General features: G+C 43.9%; 1 protein-coding gene across 3 annotated transcripts in view; it reads left to right on the top strand.

Moving 5' to 3' along the window:
• Positions 1-26,831, top strand: part of NAALADL2 (N-acetylated alpha-linked acidic dipeptidase like 2) — a 907,975-nt gene that overhangs the window by 851,053 nt on the left and 30,091 nt on the right. For all 3 annotated transcript variants that reach the window (XM_045031272.1, XM_045031273.1, XM_045031270.1), the window contains 2 exons: positions 7,565-7,658; positions 21,975-22,173. In XM_045031272.1, the coding sequence (XP_044887207.1) occupies positions 7,565-7,658; positions 21,975-22,173 (293 nt within the window). The remainder of the gene's footprint in view (positions 1-7,564; positions 7,659-21,974; positions 22,174-26,831) is intronic.

Consider the following 26,831-nt stretch of genomic DNA (forward strand, 5'->3'; position numbering starts at 1 on the left):
CTGAGATATTCAGATGACGTAATCATTTTGGTGGTTGATTATATATTTTGTTACTCAGGGTTGCCTCCTCTTGGCTATGGCAAATTTGTATTTTTTCTAGATTGTACGTGCTGGGGAAAGTACTTTAGAGGTATTAGGATGGACACCGCATTTGTAGAAACAGTAAACAAGTTGCAGTTACTGCTGCAGCATTTTGTGGCAAGTGGCATGCATGTTAGGTAAGGTAAAGGCATATTACATGCTATTTTGGGGGTTGTGGTCTACCACAAGGGCTGTGATTGTCTCAGTGGCCATAATAAGCGTTTGACATTCTGTTCACTTCACTACAGTCCCCCTGCCCCTCTTTTTAAAAGCAATTTCCATTTGCTTGGATTTCCTCAGATATTGTGGAAGTTAAAGTGCAGAATATTTCCAATTTAGAATAGTAGAAAGTACACTTGGAGAAAGTGGTGAAGAATTAAATGAGGAATATTACCAATATTACATCTGTCACAGGTGAAAAACTACATCTATAGATGAGTGTAATCCATTCATTGTTTATAGCCTTGCAGTCCTCCAAGTAATGTCACAAATCCACATGATGTCCCTGAGTGCTGGCTTTTATAGTGCATTTAGATCCGTGAGCTGGATGAAACTTAGGTAAAACTGCAAGCAAGTAGAGCTCCCTGATGAGCAGATGTGCTAAGATGTCGACGATCGGATGGAAGGAAAATACATCCAAATATACAGCTAGCCTAAAAAGTGTCATGTGATGCTGAATCCCCTCTTAAGAGAGGCTTTCTCAAACTTCTGGGCCTGGCCCCATTGGAGAGGGTTGGGCAGTGGCTAGTGATGGGTGGCCTGGAATTCTCCCACTGAAAATAAGAAAATGTGATTGTCCATCACATGGGGATTTTCTTTTATGCTTTTCCCATCGTAAACCGAATTCTCTCTCAGCCATACAGCAGGGCTGCAGGAAGTGAGAAGGGTTTCTCCCCCCTTATGACCCCTGTGACATTGTCACTGAGGGCAGAGAGCATCTCTTTTCTTCCACTCTGTGCTCTCCCTGCGTATGTCTAGCCAGCCCGGTGCTGCTGGGGAGCAGGGAGGAGGAGAATGCACAGCTGCTTTAGGGGGTTCCTGTTGGGGAGGCGAGAGAGACAGAATGGAGGAACAGGTGCAAAGGAGTAAGCGGGCTCGAGGGAGGAGACAAGCCAGAGTGGGAAGAGTCTTCACGTGCAAGCTACGGGTTTAAGGGGTAGGTGGTCAGACTAGGGGAATCGACTCCAGGAGGGACAGATGGGTGTGGATGTGTGTGCATCGGAAGCCAGAAGGAAGAGAGCAGAGCCAGGGAAAGAAACCTTAAATTTAGAAAACAGGTTTTATTATTGACTATCACATTCCCAGGTACCCTCAATTCAGAAACCAAACTACATTTGTCAGACCAAAATAATCATAATTATTATTTTCTATACGTTGAATTTGAAGTCGAGGCAAATATGGCTGGGACAAAAGAGCCTTTTCCCATAACTTGTGCCTATTGGGTTTGTTTTAACGGTATTTTGTGCTTTCAGCTATGTGATTGTGCATGAATACTTTTTAAGCATGACTTAGATACTTAGGCCTGGTCTACACTATGCGTTTAAACCGAATTTAGCAGCGTTATACCGATTTAACCCTGCACCTGTCCACACAATGAGGCCCATTATATTGATATAAAGGGCTCTTTAAACTGGTTTCTGTACTCCTCCCCGATGAGAGGAGTAGCACTGAAATCGGTATTGCCATGTCAGATTAGGGTTAGTGTGGCCGCAAATCGACGGTATTGACCTCCGGGAGCTATCCCACAGTGCACCATTGTGACCGCTCTGGAAAGCCATCTGAACTCAGATGCACTGGCCAGGTAGACAGGAAAAGCCCCGCGAACTTTTGAATTTCATTTCCTGTTTGCCCAGCATGGAGCTCTGATCAGCACGGGTGGCGATGCAGTCCCAAATCCAAAAAGAGCTCCAGCATGGACCGTATGGGAGATACTGGATCTGATCGCTGTATGGGGAGACAAATCTGTTCTGTCAGATCTCTGTTACGGAAGATGAAATGACAAAGCATTTGGAAAAATCTCCAGGCTATGATAGACAGAGGCCACAGCAGTGCTGCGTGAGAAGTGTAATGGAAAGCCAAAGAATCAAATGGATGCTCATGGAGGGAGGGAGGGGGGACTGAGGACTCCAGCTATCCCACAGTCCCCGCAGTCTCCGAAAAGCATTTGCATTCTTGGCTGGGTTCCAAGCGCCTGAAGGGTCAAAAACATTTTCCCGGGTGTTTCAGGGCGTATGTCGTCAATTTACACCCTTCCCCCCCCGAAAGAAAAGGGAAAAAATTGTTTCTCGCCTATTTTTAATGTCACCCTATGTCTACTGCATGCTGCTGGTAGACGGGGTGCTGGAGTGCTAAACAGCAGCATCCTCTCCTTTCCCCTCCCCGGTGGCAGACGGTACAGTACAGAAGGACTGGTGTCCGTTCTCATCATCAGCCCATGAGTGCTCCTGGCTGGCCTCGGTGAGGTTGGCCGGGGGCGCCTGGGTAAAAATAGGAATGACTCCTGGTCATTCCCGGCAGATGGTACAGAACGGCTGGTAACCGTCTTCATCATAGCAACTGGGGGCTGAGCTCCATCAGCCCCTCCCCCCGTCATGTCTAAAGAAAAGGTTCTGTACTGCCTGGACTATCATAGCAGTGGAAGGCTGGTCTCCTCTCTCCCCCCCTACCCTTTAATGTCCTGCCTGGACTATCATAGCAGCTGGAGGCTTCCTCCCCCTCATTTTATCTCACTAAAAAGTCTGTGTTTCTTATTCCTGCATTCTTTATTACTTCATCACACAAATGGGGGGACACTGCCACGGTAGCCCAGGAGGGTTGGGGGAGGAGGGAAGCAACGGGTGGGGTTGTTGTAGGGGCACCCCCTAGAATGGCATGCAGCTCATCATTTCTGCGGGATTTCTGGGACTCTGACACAAAGCGGCTGTGCTCTCTGGTTCTCTAGTACACTTGCCCCATATTCTAGGCTGGACTGACTTTATTTTTAGACAAAACATAGGAAGGGAATGACCCAGGGGGTCATTCCCATTTTTGCCTATGCGCCCCCGGCCGACCTCAGCGAGGCCAGCCAGGAGCACCCATGATAGCAGCAGACGGTACAGAACGACTGATAACCATCATCTCATCGCCAATTTACAATGGCATGGCAGACGGTGCAATATGACTGGTAACCGTCTCTGCTATCTTGCAAAGGCAAATGAATGCTGCTGTGTAGCAGTGCAGTACCGCGTCTGTCAGCAGCATCCAGTACACATATGGTGACAGTGACAAAAGGCAAAACAGGCTCCATGATTGCCATGCTATGGCGTCTGCCAGGGCAATCCAGGGAAAAAGGGCGCGAAATGATTGTCTGCCGTTGCTTTCCCAGAGGAAGGATTGAGTGACGACATTTACCCAGAATCACCCGCGACACTGTTTTTGCATTGGGATCTCAACCCAGAATTCCAATGGGCAGGGGAGACTGCGGGAACTATGGGATAGCTACCCACAGTGCAACGCTCCAGAAATCGACACTAGCCTTGGTACATGGACGCACACTGCCGAATTAATGTGCTTAGTGTGGCCGCGTGCACTCAACTTTATACAATCTGTTTTACAAAACCGGTTTATGTAAAATCGGAATAATCCCGTAGTGTAGACATACTCTTAGTGTCTGATGCTGCAAATATTACCAGGTCTAGTCTCTAAACCGGTGCTTCCCATTATTTAAGTCAAGGGGCTACATATGCTAAGAAGAACTGTACCTAGTAATAGGTGTTTGCTAGATGAGGCATTCAGTTCATCCCTGGGAATTTCTTAGTTATTCACCCATTGAGCTTTGTAAGGAGATTTCTTCCTTTGTTTAGGATCTCATGTCTGCCTGTCAATGGATCACCTGTAGCAGTTCTTATTATGTTTTAGCTGGACGGTGAAACAGCATGAAAAACATGATTATGTACAGCAAAGGTCAAATATATTTTGAATATTCAAAATTTTTTGATGGAAGCAGCAGTTCAAAGAAATAATCATATGCTACTCCCTTTCAGTCCTTTTGTAACATACCCAGTAGCACTCTGCTATTATCAGAATCTTTCATACTAGCATTTCTCTTGAAAATAATTGGATCTGCACTATAAAGGTTACCGGTTATTTAAGGAAACAATTTCTCAAAAGATATCCAAAGCTTTAGTGAAATAGAAATATAATTCAATGTTGTTTTCCATACTAAATCACAGAACATAAACAGCTCACAATCAGTTGGTATACTAACTATAATATTGTTCTTCAGACTGGATAATTGCATGTATGTTACACCAGTTATTGTGTATTATGATCCTTGTATGAGGAGCTGTCATTAATAATTACAACTGGTAATATGTGGTGGTGGAATCAATTATTATTTCTCTTGTTTTAGTATTTCAGTTTGTGAAAGGAATGTTGTCTGTACCTTTCCCTAAAGTAGCCTTCTATTTAATAATTTAGTAGTCAGTCTGAACCATGTTTTGAAGGGGGGAGAAACACGTCTTTATTTTGCATGTGTATTCTCTGGGGATAGAATATCCAAAAATAAGACTATAAATAAGAAATCAGTGGCCTTTTCTGTCTTGCTGCATTACATGGGCTTGATGTATGTTTCTGCAGCATTATTACTCACTCGGCTCAAATCAATGCTCTGAGCTTTCCTCTCAGTGATTGATTTCTTCAGGTTAACTTACCATGTACGTGATTTAATAAACACTACAATTACTTCATTAACAAACATACAAAAGTGTCCACAGCAATATGTAATACTGTAACTATGAGATTTGCAAATTGGTTCAGTCATAACTTTTTTTTTCTTGGTATTGCCTAATCTAATGGATAGCACAATAGGGTGTTCGTCTTTTGTAGCTGAGAAGCAAAACAAAATTGCTTTCGAGAAACATACATAGGAGGAGGAATTTAGCATAATCAAAATTGATGCTGTTAGGGATGAAGGTGAAAGGGGGAGCAGCTTCCTGGGATGCTTCTGTTCTATAGCACATCTGATATATCACAACAGAAGCATTTTCTAGTGCTTTTCAAGTCTCAAATGTTTTGTATCAGACTATGCATTGAACAGAAGCTGCAACAATCTCATAGCATTCATAGCCCAAAGATATGTGGAGGCTGAGAGAAACTTATATAATCATGAATCAAAATTTAGTGAAGGTTTGTATTGATCAAATTAAGAGCCAATAATGATTTTAAGTGTAAATATTTTGGACGGTATCCCAATACTTAGGACTTATTATCTTTGAAATAATAGAATATCAGGGTTGGAAGGGACCTTCCACCCCCCTCCTCAAAGTAGAACCAATCCCCAGACAGATTTTTACCCAGTTCCTGAAATGGCCCCCTCAAGGATTAAACTCACAATGCTGGGTTTAGCAGGTCAATGCTTAAACCACTAAGAAATCCCTCCTCCCCACAGTTCATTGTTATTTGGTAGGATAGTTGTTCTAGAGCCATGTTGTTCCCTAACAACTTATACATGTTGATGTGTGATTAGGGTAAAGGGCAACTGAGTCCATTTCACATGTGGTATTAGCACAAGGAAGGATTTGCAGGCTTTGGCCTTTTGGGGTCAGAGTTTAGGGCTGAACTTTCAAGTGCTCAGGACCCGTAATGGAAGCCTGATTTCTGTAGATTTCTGCTGCATCTGGGAATTTCCTCTCTTGGGCTACTTCTCTTCCATAGCACCTCCATGATATTTCACAAAAAGCAGCATTTCCCAATGCTTTTTACTCAAAACCTTTCCTATCTGCACTGACATTTTTTTTCAATGGCCTCCAAGCATTGGTATGCTATGGACAGAAGTGTCCTAATTTCAAGTCAAAATATCAGTGCAGCAGCTAGAACTCCATACCTTTTAACACTGACATCCCCACCCCCCCTTACAGTTCTGCCTCTGTTCTCCAGTTTCCCTGATGAAGTCCTGGGATATCATCTATTTTTCCCATTGTTCTTCCTCAATATATGGTAGTTGTCTTTCTCTGTGCCTTTTGCGGTATTATTTCTTTAGGTGTAAATCTTAATAGCTTCACAACAGGTCTCTGCTTGGATGTGAGTTTCAGGCTGATGTACAGTGTGCTCCTTCTATCTCCGTGCTGAAATCAGTCAGTGGGCAGGTCAAATACAATATTTCTTTTAGTGCTTTTTTTAGAGATGTTGCTGGGATTCCATTTATCTTCTCTTTCCATAAAGATTTTTTTGGGGGGAGGTGGGGTATGTTGCTTCATCTGTTCTTGGGGGTGAGTGCAGCAGAGAATGATGTTTTCTTTTCAGTTCCTCCAATATTGTTTCTCAGTTAGCACTGTTGTCTTTCCCCACCTCTTTGTATTGCAAAGTTAGAATGCTACTTTCAGCCTCTAGCCTTCTGGTAGATTTTTGGAAGGTACATTTGATTATATCAGTGCCTTCTGATGCCTTTTAAAGTATTGTACTATATGATTCCATTCAATCCACATTTTTCTCATCATTGCCACCGTTACCTGTAGTCTTCCCTCCATTTTGGAGCATAGCCCTGCAGCTTTCTTTGCAATGCCAAGTGATGAAGGAGATGAGTGAGTGTTTTTTACCCCCCAGGTTTTTGTCAGTGTATTTTAATAGTGCTCCTGAATGGTGATGGGCTTGAAGGCGCTGGAGACTGAAATCCTGTTTACTCACAGGGTAGGTACAGCGCAGCAGCAAAGCACGTTTCCACACACTGCCCTGGTATTGTCTTGAGCCTGAGACTACCTCCTGTAGATGAGAGGCGTTCTCCTCCAAAGCCCGTTCAGTCCTTGGCCTCACCTCTGAGATTGTCAACAAAAGGGCCATTTGTAGTAATGACATTTGTGACATGGGTTACTATCCACCTGGAGCTGGACTGAGACCTCCATATCACAGGGTCGGGGTGTTTGATCTGTAAGTTATTGGGGTTTTTCAACAGATGTGGGGGTCAGAACACCTTCTTTAAGCTGTTATTCATGTCAAGCCATCGCATACTCCCTAGACGCTGTGAGTACTCAGCTCAGTTTCTTTGTATTCATGTGATTCAGTGCTAAGAGCTTGCGCCAAAGCCTGCTAAAGTCTGTGGAAAAAATTCCCTTTGACCTCATTGGGTTTTGGATCCAGCCCTTAGTGTCTTAGCAGTTCACCTTTCTACTGTAAACATTTTTTAAAAAGAAACATTTTAAATTTGCTTCCTACTTTTAGAAATACAAGAAGATATTTTTTTTAAAAAAACCTCTCCAATAGTATCCTATGCCATAGGAAAGCACTGAGCAGACGTGGTCATAAATTATAATCTTACTATCATTTTTGTACTAGAATTATTTTGTTAATAGCGGGTCTTGTGTATGTGTTTTCAGCTTGTCCTTAAGAAGCTGTGTGTTTTATTCAGCTTCCCTGGCAGACCAATATAACGAAGCTGTATGGTATTCCAAATGAAATGCTGAGTATTAAATGTGTTAGAAATTATTTAATCTCTCTTGATTTCTTTCAGCTAACAGGAGAGGTGACTTTGCAAATTGCCAGTGAACCGGTTCTGCCCTTTAATGCCCTGGACATCGCATTAGAAGTTCAGAACAGCCTTAAAGGTAATTTTATGCGAGCAAGACTAATCTCAGCTAACATAAAAAAAGGTTCAACTACATTTCAATACTGAGATTCTCAGTTTCAGTGTAAACAATACCTGCTTATTTTATTACTCAAACAGTGTCTTTCTATGATGTTGATTGAAACATAATTTTAGTTTAACATAGGATAAATTGTTTACATTTCTTCTGATCTTACTAAAACAGTTTAATCAATAATTAGCATTAACATCTCATAATTACTGTCAAAGATAAACAACTTCCATGACTAAGCAGCAAGATTTTGTTTCCATTTAATGCTATATTCAGTACAAGCAGGAAGGGGACTCTGAACTTCATAGCCATTTAGGCTCTGTAACTTTTACCATTTGACAAGTGGCCATCTTGCTTGTTTATTTATTACTCTAGTTCACATTGGCAGCAGATCACTCCAACTTGCCTCTGTTTTCACAGGATAATGTACTGTTGAATAATTTGTTTGAGTTGATTTATCAGTTAGATCCTGAAAGCACTGTGTTTGAAACGGAATGACCTTGGTCTGTGTGTTTGGATCACAGGCTGAGGGAAGGGAAAAAGATAATTCCTGCATGGAGAAAGTAGAGATTTCCCTTATCACTTGCTGCATCATGGCCCACACATGCAGGGGAATTATTACCCATAGAGAGGCAGACATGTCTCCAGTTGAGGCAGGGAGAGGAGAGGATATGTTCCCGGTACTAGTGAATGCATCCCAACAGAGGGTTGCAAAGGCAAAAGTATGGTGGGATGGTTTCCTGGAGCATTCACAAAGGATTGAATTGGAGTGCATGGTCCTGGAAAGGGACATGCATTAGAGGCAAACAGTTGTGACGCAGCACCTTTTGTTACAAAGGTCAGGCTCTGCACCCCAACCACGCACTGTCCTGCATACCATAGTGGTGCCATTGTTTCAATCCAGCTAACTGCAGGTCTGTCTCACAACCATTAACTCCCCGCCCCCCCCAAGACATGGAGAATGAGAATTCTTTGCAGCACATCAACTACAGGAGTTTGTGAGCCCTCCTTGGTTTGGCAGTGCCAGAGTTTAATTGGTCATAAGTTTGCACCATCTTCTTGGATAATTTTTTGTTAGACAAGAAGTAATGTGTTACCTGGGTTATTTATTAAATCGATAACTTTATTTTGGAACAGTTCAGCTGAAAATTTTCCCCGAGGAACGGCTCATGACATGACACATCCCCTTAGTATTAATTCCTAATAACATTTCAGACATTTGCCACAACTACTCCTTCACTTCAAAGTACAAGCACAATGTATCCCTGCCCCTCTCACTCCTCGGATAGTTTTTGGGAGGCACCCTCTCTGGCTCTCCATAATTTTCCGAAAGTCTTGACACAGGCCTGCCAACAGCAATTCCAGGCCCCAGGGCAGAACAGTCAATGGGCCCCCTAGAAAGATCTGCCTGACATTTGGGCAGTGCTGAGCCTGCGCTGGCTTGTGCCCGGTGAGCTGCCAGCTGTGCTCTTCCGGCATGCCCAGGGCTTCCACATGCCCACCGGCTGCCTTCGCCGCTGCCGATACCACCCTGCGCATGCCTAGGAGCCCTGCAGCCCACCTGGGTGATTTAAAAGGGTCCAGGGCTCCCGGCCACTGCTACCGTGTCCCCTCTAATTTTTCCCACCCATGTGCAGAATGAATTTTGTGATGTGCATCAATATAGAGGTGATGTGTGGGGCTGAGGGGTTTGGCGTGTGGGAGGGGGTTCAAGGCTGGGGAAGAAGGTTGGGGTGCAAGGGTGTGAGGGCTCTGGCTGGGGGTGCGGGCTCTGGGGCGGGGCCAGAGATGAGGGTTTTGGGTGCAGGAGGGTGCTCTGGGGCTAAGGCAGGGAGAGAGGACTCCTCTCAGCTCTCTCTCCCTACAGCAGGTCCAGGCCGCAGCAGAGTTGGGGCCAGGGGAGGGGTGCCCTGGCTGCGGCAGGTCCGGGCCGCCACTGCAGGTTGGGGGCCAGGCCCTGGACGGGTTCCCTGAGCACCTGTGTGGCACTAAATAGGCTTCTGTGCAGCCACACAGCTTACAGGGAACTTTTTCCCAGACCCTTTTAAATCCTACAGGCCCCTAGGCAATTGCCACCTTTGCCCATCCTTGTCGGTGGGCATGTCTTGACACCTCCAGCCCCCCTTCCCTGTCATCCAAGCTGTCTTCCTTGGTGCTCATAGATGTGCAAAATATGGCAAGCACTTGCCACACGAGGCATGGTCGTAATACTGAGAAACATCCATCCTTGCCATGAACCACCACTACCTTCCCTTAAGCCTTCCAAAGACACAATCTGCTGACATTCTGCAATTAATAAGGGTATTGTAGCAGAATGACAGTTCTGGTATAGTTAAGGTTAAAACCAGCTTTCTGTTTAAAGATGGACTGTTCTAAATGCTGTAAAATCCACATAGTTAATCATATTGCCTTAAAATGTGGTGTGCATCATGGGGGTACAGGGTTGTTAGTGATCCAAATTTGGGGCCATTTCACCAAGTGGTTCCCAAGATATAGCTATCTGGAAAACTACCTCTATATTGCATGACCTGGGTGATTGAGGGTATGTTATGATCATTGAATCTGAGCACGGATCCACCCTGTGAGTTGAAATTCAACCCAGGGCAGAAATCTGAAGTAAAAAAAGCAGGCATAGTTCCAATGCCTCTATGAAAGGGGCATTTCTGTTTGGGGGAAATGTAATCTGAGTACAGCAGCATATTCAGAAGGTACTGAAACTATTTCTTGAAAAGAAAATAATACATGGGAATGCTCACTGGGAGGGGCGAGGGGAGTAGGGCTAGGGGTACAGGGGAGAAAGGTAAATGCAAATGGGTGGTAAGGGAGGGAAGAGGGGCCAGGAAAAGACGTTGGGATTAGAGGCAGTGAAAGGAGAGAGGACGGGAGGGGTTGGAGAATGTGAGGGGTCGCAGAGGAAATCGGGGGGTTAGGAGCGTATAAGTCAGCCCTGAATTCTCCCTTATGTCTGTGCTGGGATCTGACATTGTCCTACCTCTCTGCAGTCCTTCTCCCTGACTACTGTGTGTTGTGGGATGTGGGAAACCCTGCTCCTCTTGGAGAGTCTGAGCTCCTGTCCCTGTCCTTCCATGCAAGCTGGGATCTGGGATAGGGGGAAAGAAGGTAACAAAAAGTTAAACATCTGAAATCCAGACAATGAATAGTTAAGATGCCTATCACCTGTGTGTGAGGGGATGGCGGAGAGAGCTGGCCAGTGTTTTTGGGAGGAGCCCAGTTTGGAGGGGAGATGGACTTAGTGGGCCTGAGCCATGGCTGGAGAAGCCTGGGGCAAACAGCAGCAAATGGAGGTGGGTAGTGGGAGTGAGAGACCCAGCTCAGTGTGCAGCTTGGGCTATATAACCAAGGTAGCATGTGGCCCTCCAGTAAACTCCTGCCTGTGGTATGTGTATGCAGGAGACAGCAAGGAACAATTTCTTATGTGTTGATGGTGTCTGTAGTACCAGATAATGGCTTAATGGGATGAGACTGGAAAGGGGAGCTGGAAGTGGTTGGGGGCTACATGTTGCAGGGTGGAGAAGGAGAGACAGACACCACAGGTCTTCTTTCACACTTCATTACTGCAGCAGGCATATAATAAAACTGTTAAGGTTTTGGGACATAGAGCAGGGACGACCTCACCAGCCCTATTATCAACCACCCATTGTAAACATTTCAAGCATGACCATTATCCCCATTCCATTGTAACAAAATGTACAGGAAGGAGGAGGGGCACTGAGGAATCACATAGCAACCATATGATCTAGTGGAAAGACCACTGGACTGGGACTACTAGCTCTGCCACTGGCCTGATGAGTGACATTGGGCAAGTCACTTCACCTCTGTGCCTCAGGTTTCCATCTGTGAAATGGGGATAATGTAAAGTTCTCTGAGGTTTACTGATGACTATATAAAAGCATTTAGAAGATTTATATTTAGAAGATTTATAGAGATGCTTTTAGAAGATTTTCTAAATGTGCAAAATCTTCTAAACATGAAAATAGTAATGTACCCTAACTGGTCCTGCAGACTCTAGCCATTCACAGAACAAATCAGTTGTTTCTCACAAACATCTATTTCGAGAGGTCTTTTCCAATTGGTTGATTTGCTTGTGACCGATGATGCTCTTCCAAATGGTCGTGAGAAAATATATTACTGTCAGAGGGCTTAAATGTAATTTTTAAATACTTAAGCCTCCACCAGTACTTTTTTTATAAGAGCAATTGGTTACAAGAGAAACATTATTGCACTTAATCCAGCTGTCTAGAATAAATATCTATCCATTGTAGCCTGTCTTTGAATAAAATCCACATACAGCATGTGCAATGAAAGTCAGCTGTATAATTCAGTGATCAACAGAATGCAGGCTCCCAAGTCCCTTTCTGGTACCTGCATTTTTATTTATTTAACAACTTTAAATAACTAGTTAGATGATTCATCATGATTCATACTGGAGTGTGCAGTACAAAGAATAGAAAATGTAGAATAATAAAGTGCCCTTGTTTTCCCTTAAGTGAAATAACACTTGTAATTTTTTCTTTTTTCTCTAGAGTGGTGTCACAAGATGTTTAAAATGATATTAGTTAACACATCCTTTTCTTCTGAATCATCTGCCCTTCCAGTTTCAGCCTCTGTGTTTATACATAACATAAATCACACTTTGTCCCATCAGTGAAGTCCACTGTCTTAGGATAACATGATTGCTCATGCCCTTATAATTCCCTATGAGTTCAATATCTATAAATGCTTAATGTTTTCTGAGAGACTATTAAAGAAATTATTTGTTTCATATAATGAGTGCAGTTGTAGTGTGTGATACACACAGTATGTATAGCTCATCATTTTATATGAAATGTAGTGGTTTGAGGGCAAAATACATATCACACTGTTTTAAAACAAAAAATTCCAATGTAAGCATTCACTTGTTTTTATGTTAAAAAGGGTGGTCTACATTGATATAGAATGATGAACTATTCCCCTAAGCTCACACTCACTGTTGGAGTGGCTTGACTGATACGCACAATCATTTGTATTATATTAAGAATGACAATTCTAAATAGTGCATGCTGCTTGGTATATAAACATTGCTGATGAAACTAAATAGATGTTCCTAATGCAGTGAATTTTAACCTTTTCATGCTGGCAAGAATGTAATGATCATGCATGCATAGTCCTTCTATTATGCATAGAATATGTAAGGATATCCTTAGCTAGACATGATGCTTGCATTGGATTGTTCAATAGCTTTCATTATTTGTATATGATCCTTGCACTTTTGCTGATATGGGTAGGGGATTTCGCATACGTTTTTACTGCTCCTCCTGGGTGCTCCAAAAGGAGACATGAAGATGGAGAGGCCATGGCTACCAGTGCTGGCCAAGAGTGGGGAGCTGGACATAGTGTAACATCTGCATTACCCTGCTTGGAGCTCAAGAAGGGATTTTTGCCAGGATTCCCCCTAAGGTGGCTCTAAATGAAATAACCTAGGCCAGTGGTCCCCAACCTTTTTGTCTGGCGGGCTCCAGACGAAGGACCATGGCGGCGGTGGAGCATCCACCAAAATGCCGCCGAATTTCTGCGGCATTTCGGCGGCAACGCCTCTTGATGATGTCACTTGTCAGCGGCAAGCATATGGATGCTCCACTGCCGGCCAGGACGCGGGCACATTTAGATGCTCCCACGGGCACCATGGCACCCACGGGCACTGCATTGGGGACCCCTGACCAAGGCCTTTTCATATGCACTCTCTGCAGAGAGCTAAATATTTCAAAATTAAAGTGAACAAATTCAATCATAAATTTGCCTTGTCTTTCATTTTGTTGATCTCAGTAGATATTTTAAAACTGTCAGTTTTATACTTAGGGTACGTCTACACTACAAGACTATTTCGAATCTACTTAATTCGAATTTGTGGAATCAACCTTATGAAGTCGAATTTGTGTATCCACACTAAATACACTAATTCGACTGTCTGAGTCCACAGTAACGGGGCCAGCGTCGACTTTGGAAGCGGTGCACTGTGGGAAGCTATCCCACAGTTCCCACACTCCCTGCTGCCCAGTGGAATGCTGGGTAGAGCCCCCAATGCCTGCTGGGGGAAAAAATGTGTCGAGGGTGGTTTTGGGTAACTCTCATCATTGAACCGTCACTCCCGCCCTCTCTCCTTGAAAGCGCCGGCGGGAAATCTGTTAGCGCCCTTCTCTGGTCGGTTACAGCTCGGACGCCACAGCACTGCGAGCATGGAGCCCGCTGCGATCATCGCTGCACTTATGGCCGTTGTCAACTCCTCGCACCTTATCGTCCACCTCTTCCACAGTCAGCTGCTGAGAAATCGGGCGAGGAGGCTCCGGCAGCGCGGTGAGGACAGGAAGTCACACAGTGGCGCAGACCTCTCACAAAGCAGGGTACGCCGCGCAGTGGAGATCATGGTGGCAATGGGTCAAGTTCATGGTGTGGAACGGCGATTCTGGGCCCGGGAAACAAGCACGGACTGGTGGGACCGCATAGTGCTGCAGGTCTGGGATGAATCACAGTGGCTGCGAAACTTCAGGATGCGTAAGGGCACTTTCCTTGAACTCTGTGACTTGCTGGCCCCTGCCCTTAAGCGCCAGGACACCCGGATGCGAGCAGCCCTGACTGTGCAGAAGCGAGTGGCCATAGCCCTCTGGAAACTTGCAACGCCAGACAGCTACCGGTCAGTAGCGAACCACTTTGGCGTGGGCAAATCTACCGTAGGGCTTGCTGTGATTCAAGTAGCCCACGCAATCGTTGAGCAACTGTTCTCAAAGGTAGTGACCCTGGGAAACGTCCAGGTCGTCATAGATGGCTTCGGCGCGATGGGATTCCCAAACTGCGGTGGGGCTATAGATGGCACTCACCTCCCTATCCTGGGACCGGCCCACCAGGCCAGCGAGTACATTAACCGAAAGGGCTACTTTTCTATGGTGCTGCAAGCACTGGTGGACCATAGGGGACGTTTTACCAACATCTACGTCGGGTGGCCGGGCAAGGTTCATGACGTGCGTGTGTTCAGGAACTCTGGTCTGTTTAAACGCCTCCAGGCAGGTAGTTTCTTCCCGGACCACAAAATAACGGTTGGGGATGTGCAGATGCCTACAGTGATCCTCGGGGACCCAGCCTACCCGCTAATGCCCTGGCTCATGAAGCCCTATACAGGCACCTTGGACAGTGAGAAGGAACTCTTCAACTACCGGCTGAGCAAGTGCAGAATGGTGGTGGAGTGTGCTTTCGGACGTCTCAAGGGGAGATGGCGGAGCTTACTGACTCGCTCGGACCTCAGCGAAAAAAATATCCCCGTTGTTATTGCTGCTTGCTGTGTGCTCCACAATCTCTGTGAGAGCAAGGGGGAGACCTTTATGGCGGGATGGGAGGTTGAGGCCAATCGCCTGGCTGCTGATTACGCTCAGCCAGACAGCCGTGCCGATAGAAGATCCCAGCTGGAAGCGCGTGGATCCGGGAGGCTTTGAAAGATAGGTTCCTCGGAGAGCAGGGTAACCTATGACTCTCCAGTTGATTTACAGAGAAGCTGAACCTGAGCCTGTTTCAGTGACTGTTGACTTCGATCTGCGGTTGCATACCCCGTTCTCCAGGTTTCCCCCCTTCCAACACACGTTTTAAAATAACTTTAATGGAACACTGATTATTAATAAAGTTTTCTTTAATTATGAATTCCTCTTCAAGGGTTGAAACATGGACGCGGACTGTGGTGGGTACGGTGTGCACTGATGTCCAGACCGCTTCTACACTAGAGGAATGACAGGCTCCTGCTCCTACAGCAGTCTCTGGGGGGAGGACGGTTGCAGGTGGGTGTGCAGGAAGGGGTGGGTTTGCAGGAAGGGGTGAGGGGTGCCGTCTTTGGGACGGAGTTTGGATGCAGGCTCTGGGCTGGGGGTTGGGGTGTAGGAAGGGGTGAGGGGTGTGTGGGAAGGGTGAGTATGTGTCCGTGGATGAGGGCTCTTGCTGGGGCTCAGGGCATCGGAGAGGCTCGTGGCTAGGGTGGAAGGGCATGGTAAGGGCAGCCTGCCTTGCCATTTGTGGATGGCAGGCGCTAGGACCCTGGGGCAGCATATACCTCACAGACTGACCCGGGGCAGCATTCACCTCCCAGAATGACCCTAGTGCCTAGTGACAGCAGTCTGTGTGTGTCCTGCTGTTGATCCTGCCCCCAAGTCTGTACCCTGGTAATGGAGGCTGTCCTATGCAATTAAAAAACCCCTCCCCCCCCTTCACACAAAGTCTTCTGACAAGGAAAACGTGACGGAAACAGTGAATAACAACAAACTACTTTTAATACTCAACTACACAGTGGGGGGATGAAACTTGGATTTGGGACTGGGTGATCCAGGAAGGGAAGCACTTCTCATACTTTAGGGAATGAGAGCTGTTTGGTACATGAGCGCTCTGCTGGGGTGGAGTGACAGTTTTCACGGCCCCTAGCGCCCCTCCTTCTTGTGATTTTTGGTGAGGGGGGGACAGGACTTTGTGGTGGGGGAAGGCGGTTGCAGATACAGTTCAGGGGGGCTCTCTGCTCCTGCCTGCAGTCCTGCAGAACATCCACAAGGCGCCGGAGCGTGTCCGTTTGCTCCCTCATTAGCCCAAGCAGCGTTTGTGTCGCCTGCTGGTCTTCCTGCCGCCACCTGTCCTCCCGTTCACTGTGTGAGCGCTGGTGCTGACATAGGGTCTCCCTCCACTGTCTCTGCTCGGCCGCCTCGGCTCTGGAGCAAGCCATCAGTTCAGAGAACATGTCGTCCCTAGTCTTTTTCTTTCGCCGCCTAATCTGCGCCAGCCTCTGTGAGGGGGATGCCGGGGCAGTTTGTGAAAGAGCCGCAGCTGTGTGATGGGAAAAAGGAAGTGATTTCCTTGAAAAGATACATGTTTGCGAACACTGAACACAGTCTAGTCAGTTTCTGTGAACAAGACCATACAGGGCACCTAGTCTCACGAGCTCTCAGGACAAGTTCGAGATTTCGGAATATGCTTTCATTGGCTGCGGTCTTGCACAGGAGATCGGACAAGGGGGGCGGTACAGCTGAATCCGTGTAGCAGCCAGGCCTGGTAAGCACTACACTATAGGCTGCTTAACAGTTAATGGATAGCTGTGCCCTCCCACTGAAGGCAATCTGGAAAGCATAAAGTCTGACCCTGTTCCAGCCCCTCGCGTCTGTGCCCGGGAAAGATCACTGTATGCTTTTCCTCTGCGGCCTCCAACACGTGGCTGTTAAACGAAGGTCATTGCTATGCAAAGTAAAAGTCAAGCATTCACAATAGTAACAGTACACTAATTGCCCTAATTAGATGCAGCAGTCGCCGAACGAGATTACCCTGAGGCTGGTCACTCGGAGAGAGAGAGAGATGATGCTGCTAGAATCCCTGCACAGACCAGGACCGTACGCTGCAATGCTGGTGGAGGCAATGATTCCGCTGTACATTAGGATGGCCTGGCGCGGAAGAGTGTGCTTCCACGGAGCACCAAATAAGGCACCTCTCCCCAGGAACCTCCTGCGGAGACTTTTCGAGCTGCTCTCCGAGAGCTTCGTGGAAGTGTCCCAGGAGGATTTCTGTTCCATCCCTATATGTGTGGACCTTCTCTTTATATAGTTTTTTAAGGAAAAGTTTTTATATAGTTTTTACATATTTTTTATTCCTGTTTTTTAAAAAATAAATGTTTCCATGTTTATAGCACTTACCGACTGATCCTTCCCCTGATTCTGAGTCCGGGTTAACGGCCGGGGAGGGTTGGTAGGGGATCTCTGTGAGGGTGATGAAGAGATCCTGGCTGTCGGGGAAAGCGGTATTGTAAGCGCTGTCGCCTGCGTCGTCCTCCACAAACCCTTCCTCATCTTCCCCATCGGCGAACATCGCCGAGAAACTGCCCCTCGACACTATCCCATACTCAGAGTCCACGGTCACTGGTGGGGCAGTGGTGGCAGACCCACCTAGAATGGCATGCAGTGCTTCGTAGAAGCGGCATGTCTGGGGCTGTGCTCCGGAGCATCCGTTTGCCGCTCTGACTTTTTGGTAGCCTTGTCTCAGGTCCTTGATTTTCACGCGGCACTGTGTTGTATCCCGGCTGTATCCTCTGAGTGCCATGGCTTTGGAGACCTTCTCGTAGGTCTTTGCATTCCGTTTGTTGGAGCGCAGCTCCGAAAGCACAGACTCATCGCCCCACACAGCGATCAGATCCAGGACTTCACGGTCTGTCCATGCTGGGGACCTCTTTCTATTCTGGGATTGCATGGACTCCTCTGCTGGAGAGCTCTGCATCGTTGCAGGTGCTGCTGAGCTCGCCCCGATGTCCAACCAGGACATCAGATTCAAAGTGCCCAGATAGGAAAAGGAATTCAAATTTTCCCGGGTCGTTTCCTGTGTGGCTGGTCAGAGAATCCAAGCTTGGACTGCTGTCCAGAGCGTCAACAGAGTGGTGCACTGTGGGATAGCTCCCGGAGCTAGTAAGTTCGATTTGCATCCACACCTAGCCTAATTCGAGATAGCCATGTCGAATTTAGCGCTACTCCCCTCGTCGGGGTGGAGTACCGAATTCGAACTAAAGAGCCCTCTAGGTCGAATTAAACGGCTTCCTGGTGTGGACGGTTGAGCGGTTAATTCGAATTAACACTGCTAAATTCGATTTAAAGTCCTAGTGTAGACCAGGCCTTACACATTATAACTGGGCCCTAATGAGATTGTTGGGCTGATTCAAGCATATGTTTATTCACACCAAAAATTGGGTTAGTTTGTTGATATCCAAAAAACCCCAAACTTGATGTTCAGACCAAGGGAAAAAAATAAGATATTTTACTGGATGTATGAAAAGAGAGGAATAACAACGTGATTCTGTTAAGCTGTTTCAAGAAGCCACTAAAAACCAAATGCAGCAAATTGTCTCACGTCTTTTGCATTCAAAACAGCAGGAGATAGCGTCATGTAAATCTAGGTCAAAGCATAAATTTCTTTCCTTTTTCATTATCACACCAATAAGTTCTAGTTGGCTGCTGATTGCTTATTAGCAGAAAGAGAAGAGTTCTGAGTAAAGTAAAAGATTTTACAAAGGAAAATAGTAGCATAAAGATTAAACTTCTGTTACTTAATACATTTTGTGATTAGATTATTGCTTCTCTTCCATTAAATGTCACAGTTTTATGAAAAGACTGCAATGTCATTTGATTCTTTAGGATGGTTAATACAGTCTAACATACTTTGAGACGTATGAAGTGTGCCTCTATGGCAAATTGTTTAGAATCAGCTGAAATCTAGCACCTAACCTAAAACCTGTGCTGTTGGGACCCAACACGGATAGAAGATAAGCTTGGATAGATAAGAGCATTCATTTTTTATGTAATATTTTTCCAATTTTTTTCTGCTTTTTATGATTAAATTGTATACCTTCAAATAATATTTGACTGAGTTGTCAACTAATGTAACTAAACTTCACAATTCTAATCCATAACTATGTCAATACAGTGGTACAAGATCACTGCCTATCATCCATCCTCATTAAGAAATAGCAAACAGGTTAAAAAAAGTTAGAAACAGCCCAAGCTTTCTTTCCTCTATGCCCCAAAGAAATTTTATCCCAAAACTGAATCTGACTCTAATCCACCCTCTCTCACTTTTTCCCCTCAAAGTGACTTCTCCCTAGGCTGAAATTCATATTGATACTTCAGCAAATGTGGCAACCTCTTCTTCACCACCTGCTGTCTTCTCCACCATGATGATGCATTTTGAATTACTCCAAAGTGCACCATATTTGAATGCAGTGGACAGAAGAGTGTGTGGGAGATCTGTAAGTTCCCCTCCTCCTTTCTAAAATATAATCAATAGCAAGTACTCTGTTCAGGGCAAGGAGACAGTGGGAAGTTCAGGGGGATCCTTCAGCCTCATAATGTTATTTCTCGCCAAGCACGGCGGCACGCCACTGGGGGCGCTCTGCCGGTCGCTGGTCCCGCGGCTCCGGTGGACCTCCCGCAGGCGTGCTTGCGGATGCTCCACCGAAGCCGCAGGACCAGTGGACCCTCCGCAGGCACGTCTGCGGGAGGTCCACCGGAGCCGCCTCCCGGCGACCGGCAGAGCGCCCCCTGCGGCATGCCGCCCCAAGCACGCGCTTGGCATGCTGGGGCCTGGAGCCACCCCTGCTTCCCACCAAAGTCCACCCATCCATGTACGCAAAGAGGTTTTGGTGGCAGTTCTGATATCCATTTATATCTATTAACCAAGCAACTTTGGTACCTTTAACTTGTAATCTTGGAATTGTGTAATCTTCTATTGCTGTTAATTATACATACTCATGAGCTAAAATCTTAGATCCAAAAATATTTGAAATTTGTACTTTCAGCTACTGATGGGTAAACTTCTAAAGTCCTGGAAGTTCTGTTTGGATCAAATTTAGCATTTAAAATTTTTGAGGTTTATTTGAATTGCTGGTTTCATTTTCCATCATTAATAGGCCAGGTAGATCTTGCTCTTACCAGAACATTGTTGATTCTGTGAACCTTACTGGGATCTGTGCACGCACTGAGAGGAGAGCATACCCTTCACCAGTACTGCAGGTGGGAATACACTGCACAAGCCAGAAGACTCTCCAATTCATGCATCTCAGGTTTTTTCCTTCTCTGTAAATCAGGAACAATCTCAAGTGAATCTGTGCTGTTCATTTGTATAAACCCTCATTTGTTCAATATCAAGCCAGGTTAACTCTCACTGTGTTGTTAATAATTTTGAAAACACTGAACTCATTGGAGTATAACACTTAAATGCCCATTAAAGTGTTAAACTGTAAGTAAATGCAGACTCTGTTAACTGGTACAGTTGTAACTTAGAGGAATCATTTCAAATTCCTTCTACAAATGTCATTAACCTTTAAGAAGTTGTAGCCCAATCAATAGAATATTAAATATATTTATATTTATCGATTACTTAAGAATTCTCAGTTACCACTTTGAGGGTTGACAGGTTCTTGTCCCAAGATCAGGCCCAGTATTATTAAAATTAGTATATATCTGGGAACCCCGATGTGAACAGCTGCAACACTCACATTATAGGAAACCTTCTATATTTACAATAATTTATTAATACATTTAGCGAAGTCACAAACACTCTAGCTCAGTAGATAGAGATAATACAGAAGGTACATCTGAACATCCACACTCACACTATCTCCTGCAGAACAACCCAAAATGTTAGCCATTATCTTCCTCATCATCACCACCGGTGGCCGTCATTCTGACAGTCTCAAGGGCCACATCTCTCTTTCTCCCCTACTACACACAGGCTGAGACACAGCTTTCATAATATGTTAAGCCGATGCCACCATGTATAGTGCCAATAGGGGTTTCTCTCCTCTTCCTTGTTTGTATTTCCTCACCTTAATAATGTTGGGATGTCCTTCTACAGGTTAGTATATTAATGATCTCAGCTTATTATCAAATACGTCAATTCATTGCCATGGCACTCTTGTGGTTGGATGTTCTTTCCAAAAGCTGGTGTTAGCTCATGTGTCCATCATTGGCTGGTGTCACTTTGGACAAAAATCCCCCTCACACTCTGTTCCCCAAACTTGGGGGTTAATGTTGGGCTGTTTATCTGTGCCAAAGTTTATAGGCCTCAAGCATTACGATAACTGCTGAAGCTAATGTCTTATAGGATACAGGCCTATAGGTTCCTTGCATGACTGCTGAATATAATAAAGGCAAGATAACCTTATGGACTACAAAGTTTAAGCATCATTAGTATTCTACGATGACAGATGGAATTCAAGTAAATTCTTGCTCTGGTGTGTACACTTTTATGCTTTTTATGAGGGAGGAAAGGGTGAAAGGGCAGGAGCTGATGCTTATATACTATAGGGATAGGTTTTCATATGCAGTAGACTAACACGTAAAGAATCTGTGGCATGAGAATCAGTATCTAACAGCACTGGATCAGTATTGTCTCAGAAAGAAGAGTTCCAGCTACTGATATTTAACCATCACTTCTTGCAGAACTAAGTTTTCACTGTGGGGGTTCCCATTCAAATACTGGCCAGGTCTGACTCTTCTTAGCTTGTAAGATTTTAAGAGATCACTGTACAAGTTGGTACTGCTGCAAAAATTACTGTACATGTGAAATAGATTATAGGCTCCAGTGATCCATGGTTTTAACTCCACCGGAGATGCCTTTGTTCCAGCCTAAGACAACGTGGCCATTTTAAAAAAGTATAAGTTATTTTATTGACAGCAATAAATTATTGCCTTTTGAATCATTTACAGACCTGTATCTTCCTGTTATCATTACTAGGTGACCAACTAGACACCCGTCAGTTGCTGGCAATGGCTTCAAGACTGAGAGACAGTGCAGAATTGTTCCAGTCAGATGAGATGCGTCCAGCTAATGACCCCAAGGAGAGAGCTCCTATCCGAGTGAGAATGCTTAATGACGTTCTCCAAGGTCTGGAGAAAAACTTCTTAGTTCAACAAGCTCCTCCAGGGTTTTACAGGTAGGATGTTCAGTATGTTCTCCATTCATTTATTCCAACTAAAATAATCATCTCACATTGCTTAGCTTTCAAACCTGTCATGCGTCTTTTAAAAGTCTCAGTGAGAATCCAAGATAAAAGGTAAATTAAAAAAAAAATCATCCTTACAGCAAAAAATTTAAATTCATACCAGTGCAGGAGGTGATTAGAGTGCATCTTTGTAACATTTCTGTCATGACATCACTGCTAACAAGATGTTCTGTGCTATAGGAACTCAAGCAGCATGACAGATACTTATGTTAGATGGTACAGCAAGCTTTCAAAAGAAAAAATATTTTGAAATCTAATGGTATTTGACATGCTTCTCAATGTTTTATTAAAAACTTTACAAAAAAAATTTAAACAACACTGAGTTACAGAAGATCCAGAATCGTGTTATACAAAATCTGCACTTGTGTGTTAATTTATCTTTCCCTGTCTAGGTACTTTCAATGGGACAAAGATAGTACCTTGGTCTGAATGGTAGGGCTTTAGTCACCCATCTTCCATAACTTCCCCCTCAGAGAAACTAGAGTTTTAAAGCTTTGGGGGCATTTAGTTCATATCCCACTTACCTAAATTGTTCCCTATCGAATATTCAAGTGCTTTGTCCAGACTAGTTTTAAATGGCTCAAGCAGTCCACCTTTCATCTTCTGGAGAAGGAAGAATGAGCCTTCCTCACTTCAGCTTCTTGAGTTGACTTGGTAGTTGGAGAAATTTGTACTCCTTTTTAGTTTAAAAAAAATGTTTGGTTAAAGGCAACATTTTGACTGTTCCAATCATATGTTTTAAAATAGTTCTAAGCAACTTTCCAGACCCAAATGTTTAGAATTTAAGTCCTGCTCAGTAGTGATCATGTTGTTTTATGGTTTTCTCAAAATGAAATAGATGGGAAATGTTTTTCTTTTTCTGTCTTCCTCTCTTTAATTACTCCAAGATGAGCATTGGTTTGGGTCCTCCTGGGAGGATTTGGAGAAGATTCAAAAATTTGGTACTTAAGAAGAGGGAGATTATTCCAAGCATTGAGGATTGTATGAAACAGGTGTAACCATATAAGAAAAGTAGATTGTGGGGGGAGCCTAGAATGCAAATGAATCAGTCCTATAGCTATAATGAAGGGGATATTAACAGAAGAGTAAAATTTGCGGTGAGACCAATCAATGTCATTCTCATAGTAGTTGAGCGTGTGGCGTAAAAGATGATGTTCACCAAAGAACAACTGATAGACCATATTCAGCAATACTCACTGGCTGCTCTGAGTTGCTCTGACATCACAAAGCAGCCATATCCTTGGCTTTATAAACCACTTCAGATAGGTTGATGACTGTATTTGCATCACAAGAGCACTCTGGTGCATCTGTCCTAATATAAATGTGTACTTTTTATTATTTTTTTTAAATGGGAAATGTCTAAATTCTGAATAGTGAGAAATACTTCCATTGGGTCATATTGTATTCTCCTTATTTTCATATCCTTGCAATGTTTATCATCTTGTGTTCCTTGATAAGATGTAATTGCTCTGTATGGAAGTAAAATGTAAATTTAACTTTTCACTATCCTCCAATCTACAGAAATTGATCTAAGAAGTACTCCTGCCGTCCTGTGTAAAGAGCAATTCACAATAGCATGGAGATCACACAATCATAGAGACGTAGGGCTGGGAGGGACCTCAAGAGCTTATCTAGTCCAGCCTTCTGCACTGAGGCAGGACTAGATATACCCAGGTCATCCTTGACAGGTGTTTGTCCACTTTGTTCTTAAAAATCTCCAATTACAGTGATTCACAACCTCCCTTGAAAGTCTATTGTGGTGCTTAATTAAAATGTTTTTTTTCCTAATATCTAACTTAATTCTCCCTTGCTGCAGATTAAGCCTATTGCTTCTTGGCCTACCTCCAGTGGACCTGGAGAACAATTGATCACCATCCTCTTTATAATAGCCCTTAATATATTTGAAGACTTATCAGGTCCCCCATCAGTCTTTTCTTCTCAAAGTTAAACATGCCCAGTTTTTAACCTTCCCTCAAAGGTTTTCTAAACCTTTTATATTTTTTGTTGCTCTCATCTGGACTCTCTCCAATTTGTACACACATTTCTGAAAGTACAGCACACAGAACTGACACAGTACTCTGACTTAGGCCTCTCTACTTGCTACTGGTGTGGAACAATACCTTCCCATGTCTTACATGACACTCCAATTAATACACCCCAGAATCATTACAACTTCATCATTTATATTCAATTTGTGATCCATTATAACCCCCTGGTCCTTTTCTGCAGTATTACTACCTTGCCAGTTATTCTCTATTTTGTAGGCATTTGATTTTTTTCTACCTAAGTGTAGTACTTTGTACTTGTTTCTATTGAATTTCATTTTGTTGATTTCAGACCAATTCTCAAATGTATCAAGGTTGTTTTGAATTCTATTCCTGTCCTCCAAAGTGCTTGCAGCTCCTCCCAGCTTCATGTCATCTGCAGATTTTATAAGCATAATCTTTACTTCATTATCCAGGTCATTGATGGAAATATTGAATAGTACTGGACCCAGGACAGACCCCCATTTGATACACCTTGGAAACTAAGCAAATGTGATCGAGAGCCACTAAGAGACAATACATGGAATCCCACAATGCCATTTGACTAAGACTCTTGTCAAACCATTTTAAAGGGAGGTGCCTTACACAACAGGCCTGATTTTCATTCACACTAAGTAAATGGTAAATTACATTTATGCACCCTTTAAAGGCCCTGTACATAGCCAGGGCAGTGTAAAGGAGACTTATGCCTATACTGCAGCTTGAAGTGTAATTTCCAGCTCAGCTAGACATACACAAGCTAGTTTTGATTGAGATAGTGAGCTAAAAGTAGCAGTGTAACTACAGTGGTGCAGGATAGCCGCCCATGTACAATCCCATTTGATAACATAGGTACACAGTCGGGCAGCCAGCCTGCACCACTGTGGCTGCACTATTTGTAGCACACTAGCACTATCAAACCTAGCATGTACGTGAATTTTAAATTGATCCTCCAGCTTTAGATAGACCCTTAGTATAAATGAGACTCAGGTCCTACAACTAGAAATCTGATTTCCTTGGTTTTTTGGTTTTTTGTTTTAGAACAACAAGATGCACCATAGCTTCCTTTTTGGGAGGGAAACGTTAACCCACGGATGCAACTTTATTTGCAGTATTTTTAATGATTTCGGGGGGGGGGGAGGAGGGAGAATTCCTTATTTAAAGAATTAAGCACTGGTGTAATTATGTATAATTAGCCTGTAAAATTTGTCTTAAAACTGAAGCTATAGTTGGGTTATACAATAGAAACACTAAGAAGTATTTGAAGCAAGTGACCTTTATTTTATTGCTCTCAGAACTTTAAAACTTACCAGCTGAATTTCTTTTTGTAATTTGGTAAAGAAAACAACAACAACAAAAATCAATCCCACAGCTGAGACCTTGTGTGCTGTGTTTCATCCCAGTGCGAAGATTGATGGGCAAGTTATAAACCTCTGAAATAGTGGTTTATAATGGCAACGCTGGCAGACCTTTAACTATAGCAGCACAAGCAGTGCCACAATAAATACTGTACTTCATCTGTAAACAGAAATTTAGGATGCAGCTTGCAGCCTTGACCTTCAGGCTCCAACTGTGTTTACATCATTAAGATTCCATAAATACCGTAATTTACAGTCTTTTGAAGAAAGAATGTGTGTGCACAATAAAGCACATATTCTTCATGAAAAAATATTTCTTCCTGTATATTCATTTGGACTCATATTCTCAAGCTCAGTCAAAGTACTTGACAAAATTCACTGAAGTTCAGGCATCACTTCTCAGTCACTATTGTCAGGCTGGTGTTTATCCTTAATCCTTAGGTCTTTGAACCTATGCTATATTTTTCTTTTCTAGAATCTAAGCTGAAAAGGAAGGATGGCTTTTGTGGCTAAGGCACTAGACTGGGACTCAAGACATTTGGGTTGTGCTTTGCCACAGGCTTCCTGGGCAAACTTGGGCAAGTTACTTAACCTTCTTGTGTCCCAGTTTTCCATCTGTAAAATGGGGATAGTGATCCTTCCTTTGTCTGACTTGTCTATATGGATTGTAAAATTTCTGGCACAGCAAGTGTTTCTTACTACCTGTCTCTATGTGCTTAGCACAATAGGACCCTGATGTCAGTTGGACCTATTGTAATGCAATTAAATAATTAGTAATAATGAGTGACTGTATAACTCTAGTAAACTGATGGATTTTTGATCATTTTCATACATAATTATGTCCTTATAATAAACTTACTGTTATGAGCAAAGCTTAAAAGCCTGTTCAGTCTATTTTAGGAAAACACTATCATTTGAATGATTATCTATATTATCTGGCAACATTGATTGAAAAATCTCACAATAACATGCTCTCTCTCAAGATTTCCTGGTCCCAACCATAGTGGAAGAGCTGCTTCCACCAGGAAATTTTAGGGCTTTCTTCTTGTAGTCTTAACCAGAAACCTGGACAAAGATGAATAATAATAGGATGAGGAAGTTTTTCCTGCCTCACAAAAGGTTATTTTCAAGTTTGATTTGACTTTTGGATGAAAACTCATCTTTAAAAAAATTTATATGAATCAATTCTCTGTTCCCTAATCCTAAA

This window comes from Mauremys mutica, chromosome 9 (assembly GCF_020497125.1).
Source record: "Mauremys mutica isolate MM-2020 ecotype Southern chromosome 9, ASM2049712v1, whole genome shotgun sequence".
Classification (NCBI taxonomy): domain Eukaryota; kingdom Metazoa; phylum Chordata; order Testudines; family Geoemydidae; genus Mauremys; species Mauremys mutica.